The sequence below is a fragment of the Clupea harengus genome, chromosome 16, assembly GCF_900700415.2.
Source record: "Clupea harengus chromosome 16, Ch_v2.0.2, whole genome shotgun sequence".
NCBI lineage: Eukaryota > Metazoa > Chordata > Actinopteri > Clupeiformes > Clupeidae > Clupea > Clupea harengus.
The window spans coordinates 2385761-2400760 of record NC_045167.1 but is presented as its reverse complement, the minus strand read 5'-3'; the positions used below and the strand labels follow the sequence as shown (position 1 = coordinate 2400760).

At 44.8% G+C, this 15000-nt stretch overlaps 1 protein-coding gene across 19 annotated transcripts in view; it reads left to right on the top strand.

Moving 5' to 3' along the window:
- The window catches only part of nrxn1a (neurexin 1a), a 147253-nt gene that overhangs the window by 83887 nt on the left and 48366 nt on the right, over positions 1 to 15000 (top strand). For 10 of the 19 annotated variants that reach the window (XM_031583149.2, XM_031583145.2, XM_031583141.2 and 7 more), the window contains 5 exons: positions 4847 to 4969; positions 5534 to 5915; positions 6529 to 6719; positions 7123 to 7314; positions 11470 to 11589. In XM_031583149.2, coding sequence (XP_031439009.1) covers positions 4847 to 4969; positions 5534 to 5915; positions 6529 to 6719; positions 7123 to 7314; positions 11470 to 11589 — 1008 coding nt within the window. The remainder of the gene's footprint in view (positions 1 to 4846; positions 4970 to 5533; positions 5916 to 6528; positions 6720 to 7122; positions 7315 to 11469; positions 11590 to 15000) is intronic. The other 9 variants (XM_031583154.2, XM_031583153.2, XM_031583148.2 and 6 more) reach the window with 1 other exon arrangement.

Below are 15000 nucleotides of genomic sequence, written 5' to 3'. Positions count from 1 at the left end.
CAGTGGAGGCAGAAAAAAACACTGAGAGCCAATAAAGGTTATTTGAATTTGAAAAAGAATATGAATGCAAAAAAAATGAACAAGCTTGAGGAAAAGCGTAAGAGGCTCGAAGAGATAGGAGAGAGAGCCTGAAATGTGAAAGACCGAGTGGGAGGCAGAGAGAGAGGGAGAGAGAGGGGGGGGAGAGAGAGATAGAGAGAGAGAGAGAGAGAGGGAGCGAGGGAGAGAGAGAAAGAGAGAGGGGGAGAGAGAGAGAGAGAGAGGGAGCGAGGGAGAGAGAGAGAGAGAGAAAGAGAGAGAGAAAGAGAGAGAGAGAGAGAGAGAGAGAGAAAGAGAGCTAAAGAATGAGGTTAGGCCAGAGCTTCTGGTCGGGGCTGTGGGATGGAGGGTACCCCCTGCAGTGCTGTGCCTCTCTCCTGCATCGGTGGGGAGCTGGCCCTGCCGTCAGAGAACACAGGGCTGTCAGGACTCCCCAGCGTCCCCCCCCCCCCCACAGTCCCAGGCCCACCCGTGCAGCACGGAACCCTGGGAGATAATTACCGCCTCGCCGTTCCACACAGCTACCCAGACGGAGGCTCTGGAGTTGCAGTGAATCGCAACACCCCAGGAAGTGCATACAGAGACGCACAGCAGAGGAAGAAAGGTAGAATTCCTTCACTTCGCCTCAGCACAGCTACTGAAGGCTGCCTCACCTGAGCTTGGGAGAGCAAGACCCTTATGTAGTACACATAGCAGAAAGAGAGAGAGAGAGAGAGAGAGAGAGAGAGAGAGAGAGAGAGAAAGAGTAGTTCATCCCCCATGTCCCTCGCCCCCTGCTGGGAGATTACCTTTTAGCATCGCTCTCCACAACAGCAAACTCTGATGTCTGTTTCTTGTTTACTCCCAAACCCCATATTGGTTTAAACGCCTCACTCGTGTTTACAGGCGCCCGTGTTTGGTATTCATTTATTTGGCCCGCAGGATAAAAACTGTTATTGCAGCACTCTGTCAATATATGAAAAACCAATCACATTTTTTGCATTAGCCCACACTGGTAGTCATCCTGCACTTCGCCATCAGGAGGGTGCAGAGCGCTTCTTGTGTGTGATGATGAGGTGGAAGTAGAGTTGTGTGTGTTTAATGCACTAGGCTATACAATGAGTTCGGTGGTGTGGAGTCAGTTACCTTTGAAATGCTGGATTTGAAAGGAGCGTTGGCTGTTTAAGGAGAAGCCTCCATTTTGCTGTGTGATGTCAGGAAACGGAGGAAGCGGCTGACTCCAGTATCCGATGTTTTATTCAGACCCCGAGAGGCAGGAGGAGGCAGTGGCACTGCATGTTTTGACAGCCTGCTATTGTCTGCTTCTTATGCTTTTCTCTTAGGCCAATTCCATATCTGTGTGTGTGTGTGTGTGTGTGTGTGTGTGTGTGTGTGTGTGTGTGTGTGTGTGTGTGTGTGTGTGTGTGTGTGTGTGTGTGTGTCTGCCTGTCTGTCTGTCTGTCTGTCTGTCTGTTTGTCTGTGTGTATTAGGGTAAGCTTCCATGTGCTCACTCGTGAGTGTGTGTGTGTCTGTGTGTGTGAGAGTATATGTGTGTGTGTGTGTGTGTGTGTGTGTGTGTGTGTGTGTATGTGTGTGTGTGTGAGGGTGTGTGTGTGTGTGTGTGTGTGTGTGTGTGTGTGAGGGTATATCTGTGTGTGTGTGTGTGTGTGTGTGTGTGTGTGTGTGCGTGCGTGCGTGTGTGTGAGAGAGGGTATATGTGTGTAGGTATAAGATGCTGTGTTGACATAGAGACCAATTAGGTGGCCAGGCTCCAGCAGGGTGGCTGTGTGTGTCAGTGCGAGAGGGGTGTCACATCAACTCATCGCTCGTTAATCTACACTGAGTGACAGCGCGGGAGAGAGAGAGAGCTATATTTAGAAACCTGGCAGGGTCACTCTGAGCTCTGAGCGCCTGACGTCAACTCTATCCCCGCGTGTGGAGACATTTGGGCCCTTTATGTTGTGTGATGCATGCATTCTAGGGAATCGCTCTCTCCCACTCTCCAAACATGACATTTCCACCACCGCTGAGCCATAGGAATTAGCCATAGCTGTATCTGGGAGTGTGAAGGCAGCCAGAGCACTTTGGTGTATCAGATTTTTGGCTCGCTTCGCTCAGGTTCGAAAATACCACTCTTCATCTATTTTACACCTCTTTTTGCCTGCAATGTTTGGCAGTACCTGGATCCAGCACGCTAATTGATTTCAGACGAGACTGCCTGAAGTGTAAACTCCTTTGCAACTAATGAACAGATGGCGTTCTGGAGATCAGACTGCCTGACACTACAGCCCACCAAGGACACAAGATGGCTGCCTGTGTTTTGCGCCATTGGGCCTCCTTTGAAATGAGGCTGATTCATTATGTCATGGCCAGCTCAGGTGCCTTCATCTCTGGTTCTTATCTTCAGTCAGGGGTCTGCGCTGAGCCCCCCCCCCCTGTGAGGATGCTTCAGTACGGTGTGTGAATGCTCAGCCTTCTGGACCACTTTAAGGTGTGCCAACCATACACACACAAAAAGCATACACTATTGCCCTGACGGGGATCTTCACCCTTGATGCCTGAGCCACAACGTTGTGCTGTTGTTGTTCGTGCTGCCCTCTGGTGGTGGGGCAGAAAGTAGTGATGGCAGTAGTAGGATTTTTAATCATTTACATCTGGTTTACCACTGGTAACATTCCCCTGGTTCACCACAGAGCAGAACTTAAATGGCATTCCACTTGTTGTGTTGTGCTTTAGTCTGACGGCTAACATGTTTGATTGTCTCTCCCCATCCTTCCACACGTAGTGTGAGAGATGGGAGAGAGAGAAAGAAAAGCATTTCCTATCATTTCCTGTGGGTGGAGCTGTGGGTGTGTGTGTGTCGGAGTGCTGTCTGCCTCACACATCCAGTGTGTGGACTCTGGGTAATTGAGAGTGAGGACGGAGGGGAAATCAATAGTGATCCTGGCACTTCTTTAATGGCACCTCTTTTTTTACCTGTTATCGAGTGGGAGGCTGCCACACGCCTCTCCGACAATGACACCCTGTCCTCTTAATGTCCACGGGAGAGATGTGTGGGGAAACAAGGCAAGCGCACGCGCAACGCTAGCCTCCCCTGAACACGCTCTCCTTCTTACTGTCTCTTTCTAGGTTTGGTATTTTTCTTTGTTTCTTTTAATAGCCACTTACCACACCATCCCACTCTCTTTCTCTCTCTCTCTCTCTCTTTCTCTCTCTCTCTATCTTGCTGAATTGAAATGGTGAGCCAAAGCTTTAGCTTTGAGCCTGGTAGACTGGCTGAACCACTATAACCCCCTTAACTGCACACATCGGCAGGAGATAAGTTGGTGGTCCCACAAGCGAGAAATTGCTTTCTCGAATGGAGTTTACAGTCTGTGGGTTTTTGAATATGCTTCCTAAAACACTTGGGATTCGGGAGAACGTGAAATCTGCAGTATTCTGGAATGCCGCTGTGGATGCAGTCACAGACTGCAATACTGGCAGTCTGTCGCCATCTGGTGGTTTTGATTGAGCACTTCAAGATCTGTGTGAATTTGAGAATCGGTGTTGAGTCAACCTCAGGCATGTTACCAGACACTATAAATATACCAGACTTGTTCAGAATGTTTCTTTAATTTATATTTGTTTCTTTTTTTACTCACAGTTACAAGTTATCATAATTCTTTTCAGTAAAGAGTATGAAAGTATACAAATAAAAATAGCACTGTTGGGATCTGAAAGCCAGAGTTTGCTTGAAGCCAGAGACTTGAGGAAAGCCTTATAGAACAGCTGGAGTGTGAGTGTTCTGAGAGTGTTTGTATGACGCCTGTTTGTATGACGCCTGTGGCTGTATGAATATTTATTTATTTTATATATATTTTTTGCTTTTCATTTCCTGTCTTTGACTCTTCTGGTTTTTGTTAGTCCCCTACTTTTAATCTCTCTGTTTTTCATCATTTATTGTTGTGCACTCTCTCTTGTTTTTGTCACGCTCTGTCTCTCTTCCTGACTTCTTCATTTTGCAGTCTATCTATCTATCTATCTATCTATCTATCTATCTATCAGTCTGTCTATCTATCTATCTATCTATCTATCTATCTATCTATCAGTCTGTCTATCTATCTATCTATCTATCTATCAGTCTATCAGTCTATCTATCTATCAGTCTGTCTATCTATCTATCTATCTATCTATCTATCTATCTATCTATCTATCTATCTATCAGTCTGTCTATCTATCTATCTATCTATCTATCTATCTATCTATCAGTCTGTCTATCTATCTATCTATCTATCTATCTATCTATCTATCTATCTATCATCTATCAGTCTATCTATCTATCTATCTTTCTATCTATCTATCTATCTATCTATCTATCTATCTATCAATCTATCAGTCTATCTATCTATCTATCTTTCTATCTATCTATCTATCTATCTATCTATCAATCTATCAGTCTATCTATCTATCTATCTATCTATCTATCTATCAGTCTGTCTGTCTATCTATCTATCTATCTATCTATCTATCTATCAGTGTGTCTATCTATCTATCTATCTATCTATCTATCTATCTATCAATCTATCAGTCTATCTATCTATCTATCTTTCTATCTATCTATCTATCTATCTATCTATCAGTCTGTCTATCTATCTATCTATCTATCTATCTACCTATCTATCAATCTATCAGTCTATCTATCTATCTATCTTTCTATCTATCTATCTATCTATCTATCTATCTATATATCTATCTATCAATCTATCAGTCTATCTTTCTTTCTTTCTTTCTTTCTTTCTCGCAGTTGCTTTTCTTTTGGCTGTGGTTAACTTTTTGGCCATTTTGTAGGTAAAGGTCCAGAGACCGTGTTCGCGGGTCAGAACCTGAATGATAACGAGTGGCACACGGTGCGTGTGGCCCGCAGAGGGAAGAGCCTGAAGCTCTCAGTGGACGAGCAGCAGCCCTCTGAAGGTAAGGAGGAGGACCCACTCCCTGACCCACTCCCTGACCCACTCCCTGGTTCCTCCATTCTCCTCCATTCTCCTCCAGCTCCTCCAGCTCCTCTCAAAGCCTGGCTACTGAGTTCCATACAGTCAGTCTCCTGGGATAAATGCAAAAACATATGTCAAATCTAACTGTGCTTAGCCTCACTTTGATCTTACCAATGAGTATAGGATCATTAGACAAATGTTTTGAGATCCTCTTGGAAAACTTCTAAGAATGAACAAATGGATTTCGAAAGTAACACAGCAGCTGTCTCTGAGATGTCTCCAGTTGTCTAATGATCATATTATGATTTCAACACGTACGCATCCAAATGATTCTCCACATTCTCCAGGGTTTTATTAGAGGTGACAGCAGATGCGCAGCTCAGTACGTAACAGAGAGGTGTGAAACCTGTTAATAAGGAACAGAATTATAATGTGGAGTGTCTGCTAACATTGTCACCAGCCTCAGGCACAGGCCACAGACTCTGTAGGCCCGTGAAATATTGACTGGATGTGTTTTGTCCCATGTGACCACCCACCCGCTCAGGCCCAATGACAGGTGACCACACACAGCTGGAGTTCCACAACATTGAGACGGGCATCCTGACGGAGAAGAGACACATGCCCGCTGTGCCCTCCAACTTCATCGGGCACCTGCAGGGCCTCACCTTCAACGGCATGCCCTACATCGACCTGTGCAAAAACGGCGACATCGACTACTGTGAGCTCAACGCCATGATTGGCTACAGGAACATCGTGGCCGACCCCGTGACCTTCAAGTCACGCTCCAGCTACGTGACGTTGCCCGTGCTCCAGGCCTACTACTTCATGCACCTCTTTTTCCAGTTCAAGACCACCTCCCCCGACGGGCTCATCCTCTTCAACCGCGGCGACGGGAACGATTTCATCGTGGTGGAGCTGGTCAAAGGGTGAGACACGAGTCAACGGCTTGCAAAACTAGACATCTTTTAGAGGAAGACATACAGTCTGTGCTTAGATGAAGGTGTTATGACTTCAGAGAAAAGATGTCACAGTGATGCAAACAAAACATTTCTGCTGTCACTGTGCTTAGAAAGAGACTAGCTGAGCTCATTTATAAAAAATGTAATACTTAAACTGGCATTTAAACGAGACCATTTTGTCTTTTAATTTACGTTGTATTATGCAGAATGGATCATAGCACAGAATGATAATCTTAATTACTAGAAATCTTGACTGATTTTCAGTCATGGTTGTCAGTAGAGTTTTGTATATTAGGCAACAGAAAGACCAATATAATGTGAAATTCAGCTCAGCTAATATTATTGGTCATTCACATCATCAGTAGACATCATCTGTGATCATCATGAATATTGAATCTGTGTTTTCAGTCGTTACGAATGTCCTTATTTCAGACAGATTAATTATTTAATTAAATTGTTGCTTTTGTCTCAGTGGTCTGAACAGTGCTGTGGACAGTTCTGGCTGTGGATTATTGGTATTTGATGAAGTTGATCAGATGTGAATCTTATTGTAAATCCTGTCCTGTCCTCTTGGCTAAAGGTACCTGCACTACGTGTCAGACTTGGGCAATGGAGCTCACCTGATCAAGGGCAACTCCAACACACCTCTCAATGACAACCACTGGCACAACGTTATCATTTCACGAGACAAGAACAACCTTCACACCGTCAAGATCGACACCAAGATCACCACTCAGACCACCACGGGCGCCAAGAACCTGGATCTGAGAGGTAAATGCAGTTGGTAGCATCAGTGAATGACTTCTTAGGACCAAGTATAGAGCCTATACGCTTTGCTAAAATCTGCTCTATGTCAAACTCTTGCAAGCACACAAACACACAGCAGAATTATGAGAGTGTATGTACCCATGATCTCTAGTCACCTCTGCTGTCCTTTCCTGCTCCAAGATTTTACATTTACATTTACATTTAGCAGGCGCTTTTATCCAAAGCGACTTACATATGTGCGACTTACAATGTATACACATTTTACATTTACACTGATGGCACACTGCACATCAGGAGCAATTAGGGGTTCAGTGGTCTTGCTCAAGGACACTTCGACAGGGAATCGAACTAGCAACCTTCTGATTACTAAACGACTTCTCTACCTCCTGTACCACTGTCGCCCCAGATCACCTGTGCATTGGAGGCATAGCCAAGGAGATGTACAAGGACCTGCCCAAGCTGGTGCACTCCAAAGAGGGCTTCCAGGGCTGCCTGGCGTCAGTGGACCTCAACGGCCGGTTGCCGGACCTTCTGGCCGACGCGCTGACCACCGTGGGGCAGGTGGAGCGAGGCTGTGAAGGTGAGCAAATCTCTCGAGGTAAGAGGACAGATGATTATGACCTCTGTCTCAACCCAGTCCTTTTGGGGGGGGGGGGTTTGGCTATCTCACAGGCGTTACCTTTGATCTTTTTTCTCATGCACACACCCACCCCCCCCCCCCCCCCCCCCCCCCCTGCTCCTCACCCTCCACTCTTCTTTTGGTCTTTCTCCTCTGTTCCTAAATCAATCTGGACTGATAAGACCCTCTAGACCTGCTACTGTTTCTCTTCATCACCGAGCCAAGGGCAGACAGTGGACCCTTACTTGTCAGTCGGTCTAGCTGTGGGTTTGCAGATTTCCATTGCAGATGAGCAGAGCCGTGCCAGGCCCGAGTCTCTTTGATTGGCCAGGCATGGTCAGTAGATGCCTTGATTGATTACTGTCAGGTGTGCTCTGCTTGGTTTGAACTCAAAGCCTTAGCCGTGAAGTACATAAACGAGCATTGACAGCCCATCTCTCTTGTGAGCAGTAATGCGGCAGGAATATGTTAACTCCTGACTTAATGCCTCTTCAGACCTCCCCTCACTAAGAACAGAACAGAGGAGACCAGACTGCTCCCTCCACCTCTCTCCCCCCTCTCTCAATTCATATTAACGCCTTAAACTACAGCCTTCTACTCCACTCCATCTATCTTCTACTTCATCTTCTTCATCCCTTTCTTTTGCTGTTAGCACAGACATTTCAGTGCCTTTACTAACATCTCTTTTATGTTGCTGTTGCCTTTCTGTTTTTTTTTTATGGGCTGACAAAAGTTGCATTGATGAAAGCTGACTTGCAAGGTAGATAGATAAATGTCTATGTTTGAACCCTAGTGCCACCTCTCCCCCCCCCCCCCCCCCCTCCTCTGGTGTAAACAGCGCAGTGTTGTTGATCACCTCCTTAATGCTCAGCTGCCAGTTGTGTGAAATTATGTCCCGGCAAATACAAGCCACCCTCTTGTATTTACCATCTGGCTGGTCCTGTAGATCTAGCGTTCAGTCTTAACGTTGTCCCGTGTCGAGACCCCCCTCTCTGTGTTCTCTGCACACATGATGGTGGCTGTCCTTCTCTTTCGCACTTGTCCTGTGATGTCCGTGGTGTTAGAGGCATGTGTGTGTGTCCTCCCACTCCCACTCTTCTCCCCCCGTACAGAAGCCCCCCCCCCCTCAGCCCCCCCTGCATGTCCCCAGACCCCCTCTACCTATAGAAACCCTAGACTAGTCCACAACAACACTCTGAACATTACCAGTACATGGAGACCCACATTGGTCCAAGGTTTGATAGCATGACAGGTCTCAAAGGCATAGTCACTGCACACCATTCGGACATTTTGAGGTCCCATGCGCTAAAATCTAAAATCTTCTCTAAAGATAGTACATGGGTATTTAGATGTTTGAAGCAACAGTGTGTTCAAATGTGTTCAATTGTTTCTTCAATACATAAACGACATATAGATCTCAAAGAACGTAGAGAATGTAGTATTCTGACACATTTAGATCTCAAAGAACGTAGTATTCTGACACATTTAGATTTCAAAGAACGTAGTATTCTGAGACATGTAGATCTCAAAGAACGTAGTATTCTGATACATGTCCACTCAATCTGTCCCAGTACAAAGGATTGGTCAGATTTGGTCCGATGACACTTCTACAAGGGTCTTTTGTTCACAGCCAGTTATTTTGTCAGGGTAAATGTTTCCCACAGTCAATATGTTAAAATCACCCTGTGGTACAGCTTATAGTCTACGTATACCATACTCTTACTTAAGTAATTGAATAAATAGTCTTATCACTTACTTTTAGCAACACATCTCAACACTCGAATTAATTGCCTGATCTGTCACAATATACAATAAGCTAGGCTAAAAAGTTGTGCTGCATCCAGATACAACACCACCAAGACATATTTTATCAGTCAGGAGAAAACATATTAGCGTACTAGCATACAAGACTGATATGATAGTGGATAAATAGACCATACAAAGCTTGGGATGCCTCATGCCACACCACGGAAGTGTATGGACTGCTAGTACAAAGGAATGGTAATATACTTGGTTATATGCTCTGATACTAACAAGACAGCTGTTGTTGGTGATGCATTGGATTTATTTGTCAGAGAGAAATTAGATTTTGCCAGAAGGAAATAAGATTAGCTAGATTACATTACATTAGCTAGGTTACATTACATCAGCTAGATCACATTACATCAGCTTAATTTACTTAATTTAACCTATGGATACTAAAACTCAGTGTCTCGAGATAGTGTCTCACACTTGAGACGGCTCGTTAGCTCGTTAGCGCTATATTGGGGAGCTAATTGTAGTGATATACCAAACACAAATAATACACGTTTTCTAGTAAGCCTGTAAATTAGGTAGCTAGCATCTGGTATTTCTCTTGTGTGAGTATGTGGTAGTATGTCATGGAAATTCCAGCTGAAGTGCCTTTACTGCTCATAATGACATGCCCACCAAACCACAAAGGTACAATGGGGTATTACATGGAGCAATTTAGAGCTTCTTTGAGGACACAGAGGATATCCACATTCTGTTGGCCACACTGCAAGCCTACTTTGTGACTTTCTGAATGTTGGCAACTAAATGTGAGTTCCTATCCTGTGTGGTTGTAGGGTTTGCTGTGTAAGCTAGGCGTTTTCCCACTTCTTTGTCTGTTCAGGGATTGTCATTTCCCTTTGCCTTCACTGTGTCCGTATGTGTTCAGAAAGTCAAGAGTTTTTCACACACACTGAACGTGACATTCTTTGTTTGTGGCTTTTGGCTTAACTGTTTTGCACAAAATCTGACTCTACGGCATTGGCTATTCTGAGTTACAGACATAGCATGCCGCCGTGTGTTATCTCATGTAACGCACTATGCTGAATCATACACATAGTATATCATGCATTGTGTTACATAATAGTGAGCACAGGGAACAAAGTGTGTGACTTCCCTGTACAGTAAATGTATTTCTTTAAAGCATCTGCTCACTAAATGTGGATTGTGAAAGCATCTCATTGATATATGTCTTCAAAGTGCTGTGAGTTTCTTTGGATAGAACATCTGCTCAATAAAGAAGTGGAGTTGTGCACAGAGAATAAAGCGAGAGCATTCTCTGGAGGCTTGCTGTATGCGTTCTTTATCTGTTTGGATAAAGCATTCGGTCAAAGAATAAGTGAACTGTGCTTGTAACACAAGGGGTAGGACTCAGATGAATAGAGATGAATAGAGATGAATAGAGATAAGTAGAGATAAGTAGAAACAGCCTGCAGAATGGTGTACACAAATGTGCTGATATTAATCTGGATAGCTAGTCTTCAGATTCATTCCAATGGAACATGGTTATGTTAAGGGCAGTTTTAGGGAGATTTAGTTTTGTAGTCTGAGAAAAAAAAACCTGTGAAAATATATGCGCAGGTTTTTCCAGCAGGATGCCATTAAATATATCATCAAAATACATCACTTAGCAAGCTTGTTTGCATTTTATTAGAGCCAGCTGTGCGGTTTCTAATGTTTGCAAGGCGAGGCTGTTGGCTGTTAGCCCACAATTATTTTAGAATAGAGCTACTTTATTGGCCGACATCTTGATTCTTCCACCTGAAGTGACTCGCATCTACTGGACAGTGACTGAGTTAGCAGTTCATATGTGACCAGGAGAAATAAAATTGAATGTTTAGGAATCACAGGTCTATGGCTGTCAGAGGTCTGCTGGGCCTCAACAGGAAGAATGTGATGTGCATTTTTTACAGAAAGCTCCATCTTATGATCAAAGACTTGACTGAGTTGGTATTCCACATCTCAACAAGCAAAGGGACGTAGGGGCCTACTGCCAGTCATGCCACCATAGATACTTTGCTATGGGATAAAGCAGCTGTTTGTTTTATTGCATTCTGTTTTAGTTCACAGTAGTGTGGAATACTGGAGCCTTTTTGCGTCGTGTTGGTTGCAACACAATGCACATGTAGAAGGACATGGTGCACGCAAGAGCCGGAAAAGAGGAAAAAACATGTCTGCCCCCCATTTGGGAGTGTTTTGGGGTTACTACAGAGGGACAAGGTTGTGTATTTCCTTCCCAGCCTTTTGTTTAGGAGAGGGGTGGCTGCTCCAGCTCCAAATCCATGGTGAATTCACTGCTCTCTTTTCTGTCTCTTTCTCCTTCTCATTCTCCCCCTGCTGTAGGCCCCAGCACCACCTGTCAGGAGGACTCCTGCTCCAATCAGGGCGTGTGTCTTCAGCTGTGGGAGGGCTTCAGCTGCGACTGCACCATGACGTCATTCGGAGGGCCTCTCTGCAACGACCGTGAGTCTTACTGTCTTCCTGTCTTCCTCTCAACTCTGTCTTCCTCTCAGCTCTGTCTTCCTCTCAGCTCTGTCTTCCTGTCTTTCTCTCAGCGCTGTCTTCCTCTCAGCTCTGTCTTCCTCTCAGCGCTGTCTTCCTCTCAGCTCTGTCTTCCTGTCTTTCTCTCAGCTCTGTCTTCCTGTCTTCCTGTCTTCCTCTCAACTCTGTCTTCCTGTCTTCCTCTCAAGCTGTCTTCCTCTCAGCTCTGTCTTCCTGTCTTTCTCTCAGCTCTGTCTCCCTGTCTTCCTGTCTTCCTCTCAGCGCTGTCTTCCACTCAACTCTGTCTTTCTCTCAGCTCTGTCTCCCTGTCTTCCTGTCTTCCTCTCAGTGCTGTCTCCCTGTCTTCCTGTCTTCCTCTCAAGCTGTCTCCCTGTCTTCCTGTCTTTCTCTCAGCTCTGTCTCCCTGCCTCCCACTCACAGCCCCTCGGGTTAATCCCAGACCAGAACCAGAACATGTTGCCGTAGCCCCAAACACATTGATACAGAAGCCCAACGCGCACACATCCTCAGTTAAGGCTTGGTAAACAACAGGACATGATTAAGTCAACATGCTTGCCGATTTTCTGATGCTTGGCCAAGTTCTACCGTTACCCTTCCTGGTACCTGCTGCTCTCGTGATAAACTACCATCTGGTCACGGGAACATTCTTCTGGCATGTTCCGCCTCCAGAATCTCACTCTCCATGCTAGGCAGTACAAAAGAAAATCTATGTATGGAGGGAGAGAGGGTCAATGACATTGTGTGTGCTGTGTGGTCATATTGTGAATTGGCAACAGATTTATACTAACACACTGTCTGTCTGACAGCCACTCACACCCTATCCACCTTCTATTAGGGCAGTGGTTCTTAACCTGGGTTCGATCGAACCCCAGGGGTTCGTTGAGTCACTCTCAGGGGTTCGGCAGGGGTCAAGACACACACAGTATAGCCCGGTTCACACTAGCAATGTCGGGTCATTTTTATATATATACCTATGTTTTGAAGAAATCATATTTTATTTTTCCAATTACGAAGGGTTCGGTGAATGCACTGATGAAGCTTGCAGGGTTCAGTACCTCCAATAAGGTTAAGAACCACTGTATTAGGGCATTACATTTGACTCATACCAATAGAATAAAGCTCTGTTCATGTAGTCGCGGTTCCCTTTGACATGCCACCTGCATGCATTGCATATTGCATATCTATTCTTAAAGAAACTCCACCAGGGGGCAGTAGAGAGCCTCGTGAATCAGGCACAAAGGATGGAAGTCCTACAAGTACAGCCTGTCTCAAACCGGACCCTCCCAGAGTGGTAATGGGTAGGGAGAGGATATTGGTTTGAGAAAGGCCTATAGATTATACGCGCCTGCATAGTTTACTGTCATTATTTCAAGGTGGAGATGTTTACGTGTGTGTGTGTGTGTGTGTGTGTGTGTGTGTGTGTGTGTGTGTGCATTTGCAGGTTGCTGTGTAGGGAAATTGGAAAAAGTAAGGAAAGAAAAAAAATTAGTTGAAGCCCATTTTGCAATTTCTGCCGAATGTCAGCATTCTTTAAAGCTGCTGAGCAAAAGAAAACATGCCTTAGGAGGAGGAGGAGGAAGGAGGGAGAGAGAAGGAAGGAGGGAGCAGGTGGAGGGAGTGAAAGGAAGGAATGAAGGTGAGGAGAAAGTCCTTGAGAGTATTTTTTAAAAGGAGGATCAGTTGCAGTTGTTTGGTACACATTGGCTGTCAGACGGACTCCGCTGCCTGCTGACCTTGATAACAGCCTCAACCTCTTCTCTGGAGAACCAGTCACACTCCTGAGCAAACACACACACACACACACACACACACACACACACACACACACACACACACACACCATTTCAAACCAGATACAGCAAACTACTTCATCTGCAACTAGAGACCCAACACTTACAGCAACCAATAACACTTGCTCTTTAACAATGCTCTTTAAGGCATTTTAACACATTTAAACTCAAGGTCACCACACTTTTGGTTGCCCTGCATGGAAAGGAAGCACAGAAATGTGGGCAAGACTGTGAATGAATATCAGCCTTTGCTTGAATATGAATGAATATGTATGTTCATAAGACTGTGTGTGTGTTTCTGTGTGTGTGTGTGTGTGAGAGAGAGAGAGAGAGAGAGAGAGAAAGAAGGGATACAAGTGAGGGTGAGAGGCAGAATAAGATGGGGAAATAACTGACAAAGAGAAAAAGAGACAGAAAGAGATAGAGGCCATTTTGATTTTCTCTTGTGTTATTAATAGTGCTGTCAATCAATTTATTTAAAAATAAACGAATTAATCGCACCATTTGCTGAGATGAATCGTGATATTTTTTCTTCTTAAGACTGAAGTTTGATGTAATGGATATTTAATGTAAAATCACACAATTAATATAGAATCAACACAAAAGTATATTTAATCAAATACTAATAGCATCTTCTTAACTTTGAACACAGATTTTTTCCTACACGACAGTAACCAATTACACCACCAAGGCCATCAGAATGGACTGTGAGCTTGAAAGGAAGATGCGTTATATGTGTAGATGAAGATGAAGAGGAAGACGAGATGAAGGCGCAGAGTCGCAGAGAAGAAGAGAGACAGACCTTTGGGGAGGGGGATACTTTGGAGGGAGCTAGCGACGCGGTCAGCCGGACGGTAGTTAGAACGTGGAGTGCAGCCCGTTGGGTTAGTTGTGAATTCAAGTGTTCAATCAACTTACAAACCCAGCTAAGCTAAGCTCTGTGTCAGGTGTAAGTTGGATGCCCCCAGATATTTGAACCATTACATATGCGCTAACAGAAATAATAAGTAGATACTGTAACCATTACATATGCGCTAACAGAAATAATAACTAGATACTGTAACCATTACATATGCGCTAACAGAAATAATAACTAGATACTGTAACCATTACATATGCGCTAACAGAAATAATAACAAAGCCCAGGCATCTGCGTTAATTGCGTCATGCTTTAAATATTTCAAATTAATTGCAAAAATGTAACGTTCATTTTGACAGCACTAGTGATTACTGATGGTGAGGTGATGGCGACGGGACAGGAATGTGTGTGTGTGTGTGTGTGTGTGTGTGTGTGTGTGTGTGTGTGTGTGTGTGTGTGTGTGTGTAAGGTGGGGTGCCCTGTGCTGCAGGCGGTGAGCTGGTTTCTCCACATAAAAACAAATGAAATAGAGTAGCTGGAGCAGATAAGGGAGCCGATGCTCTGTGCGAAGATAAAGAGGCTCTGCGCTGCGCTGGGGTGGGGTGGGGGAGAGATACGGGGAGATAGCACCACTTTCTCCAACACCACACTCACACACACACACACACACACACACACACACACAGAGACACACACACACACACACACACACACACATACAGA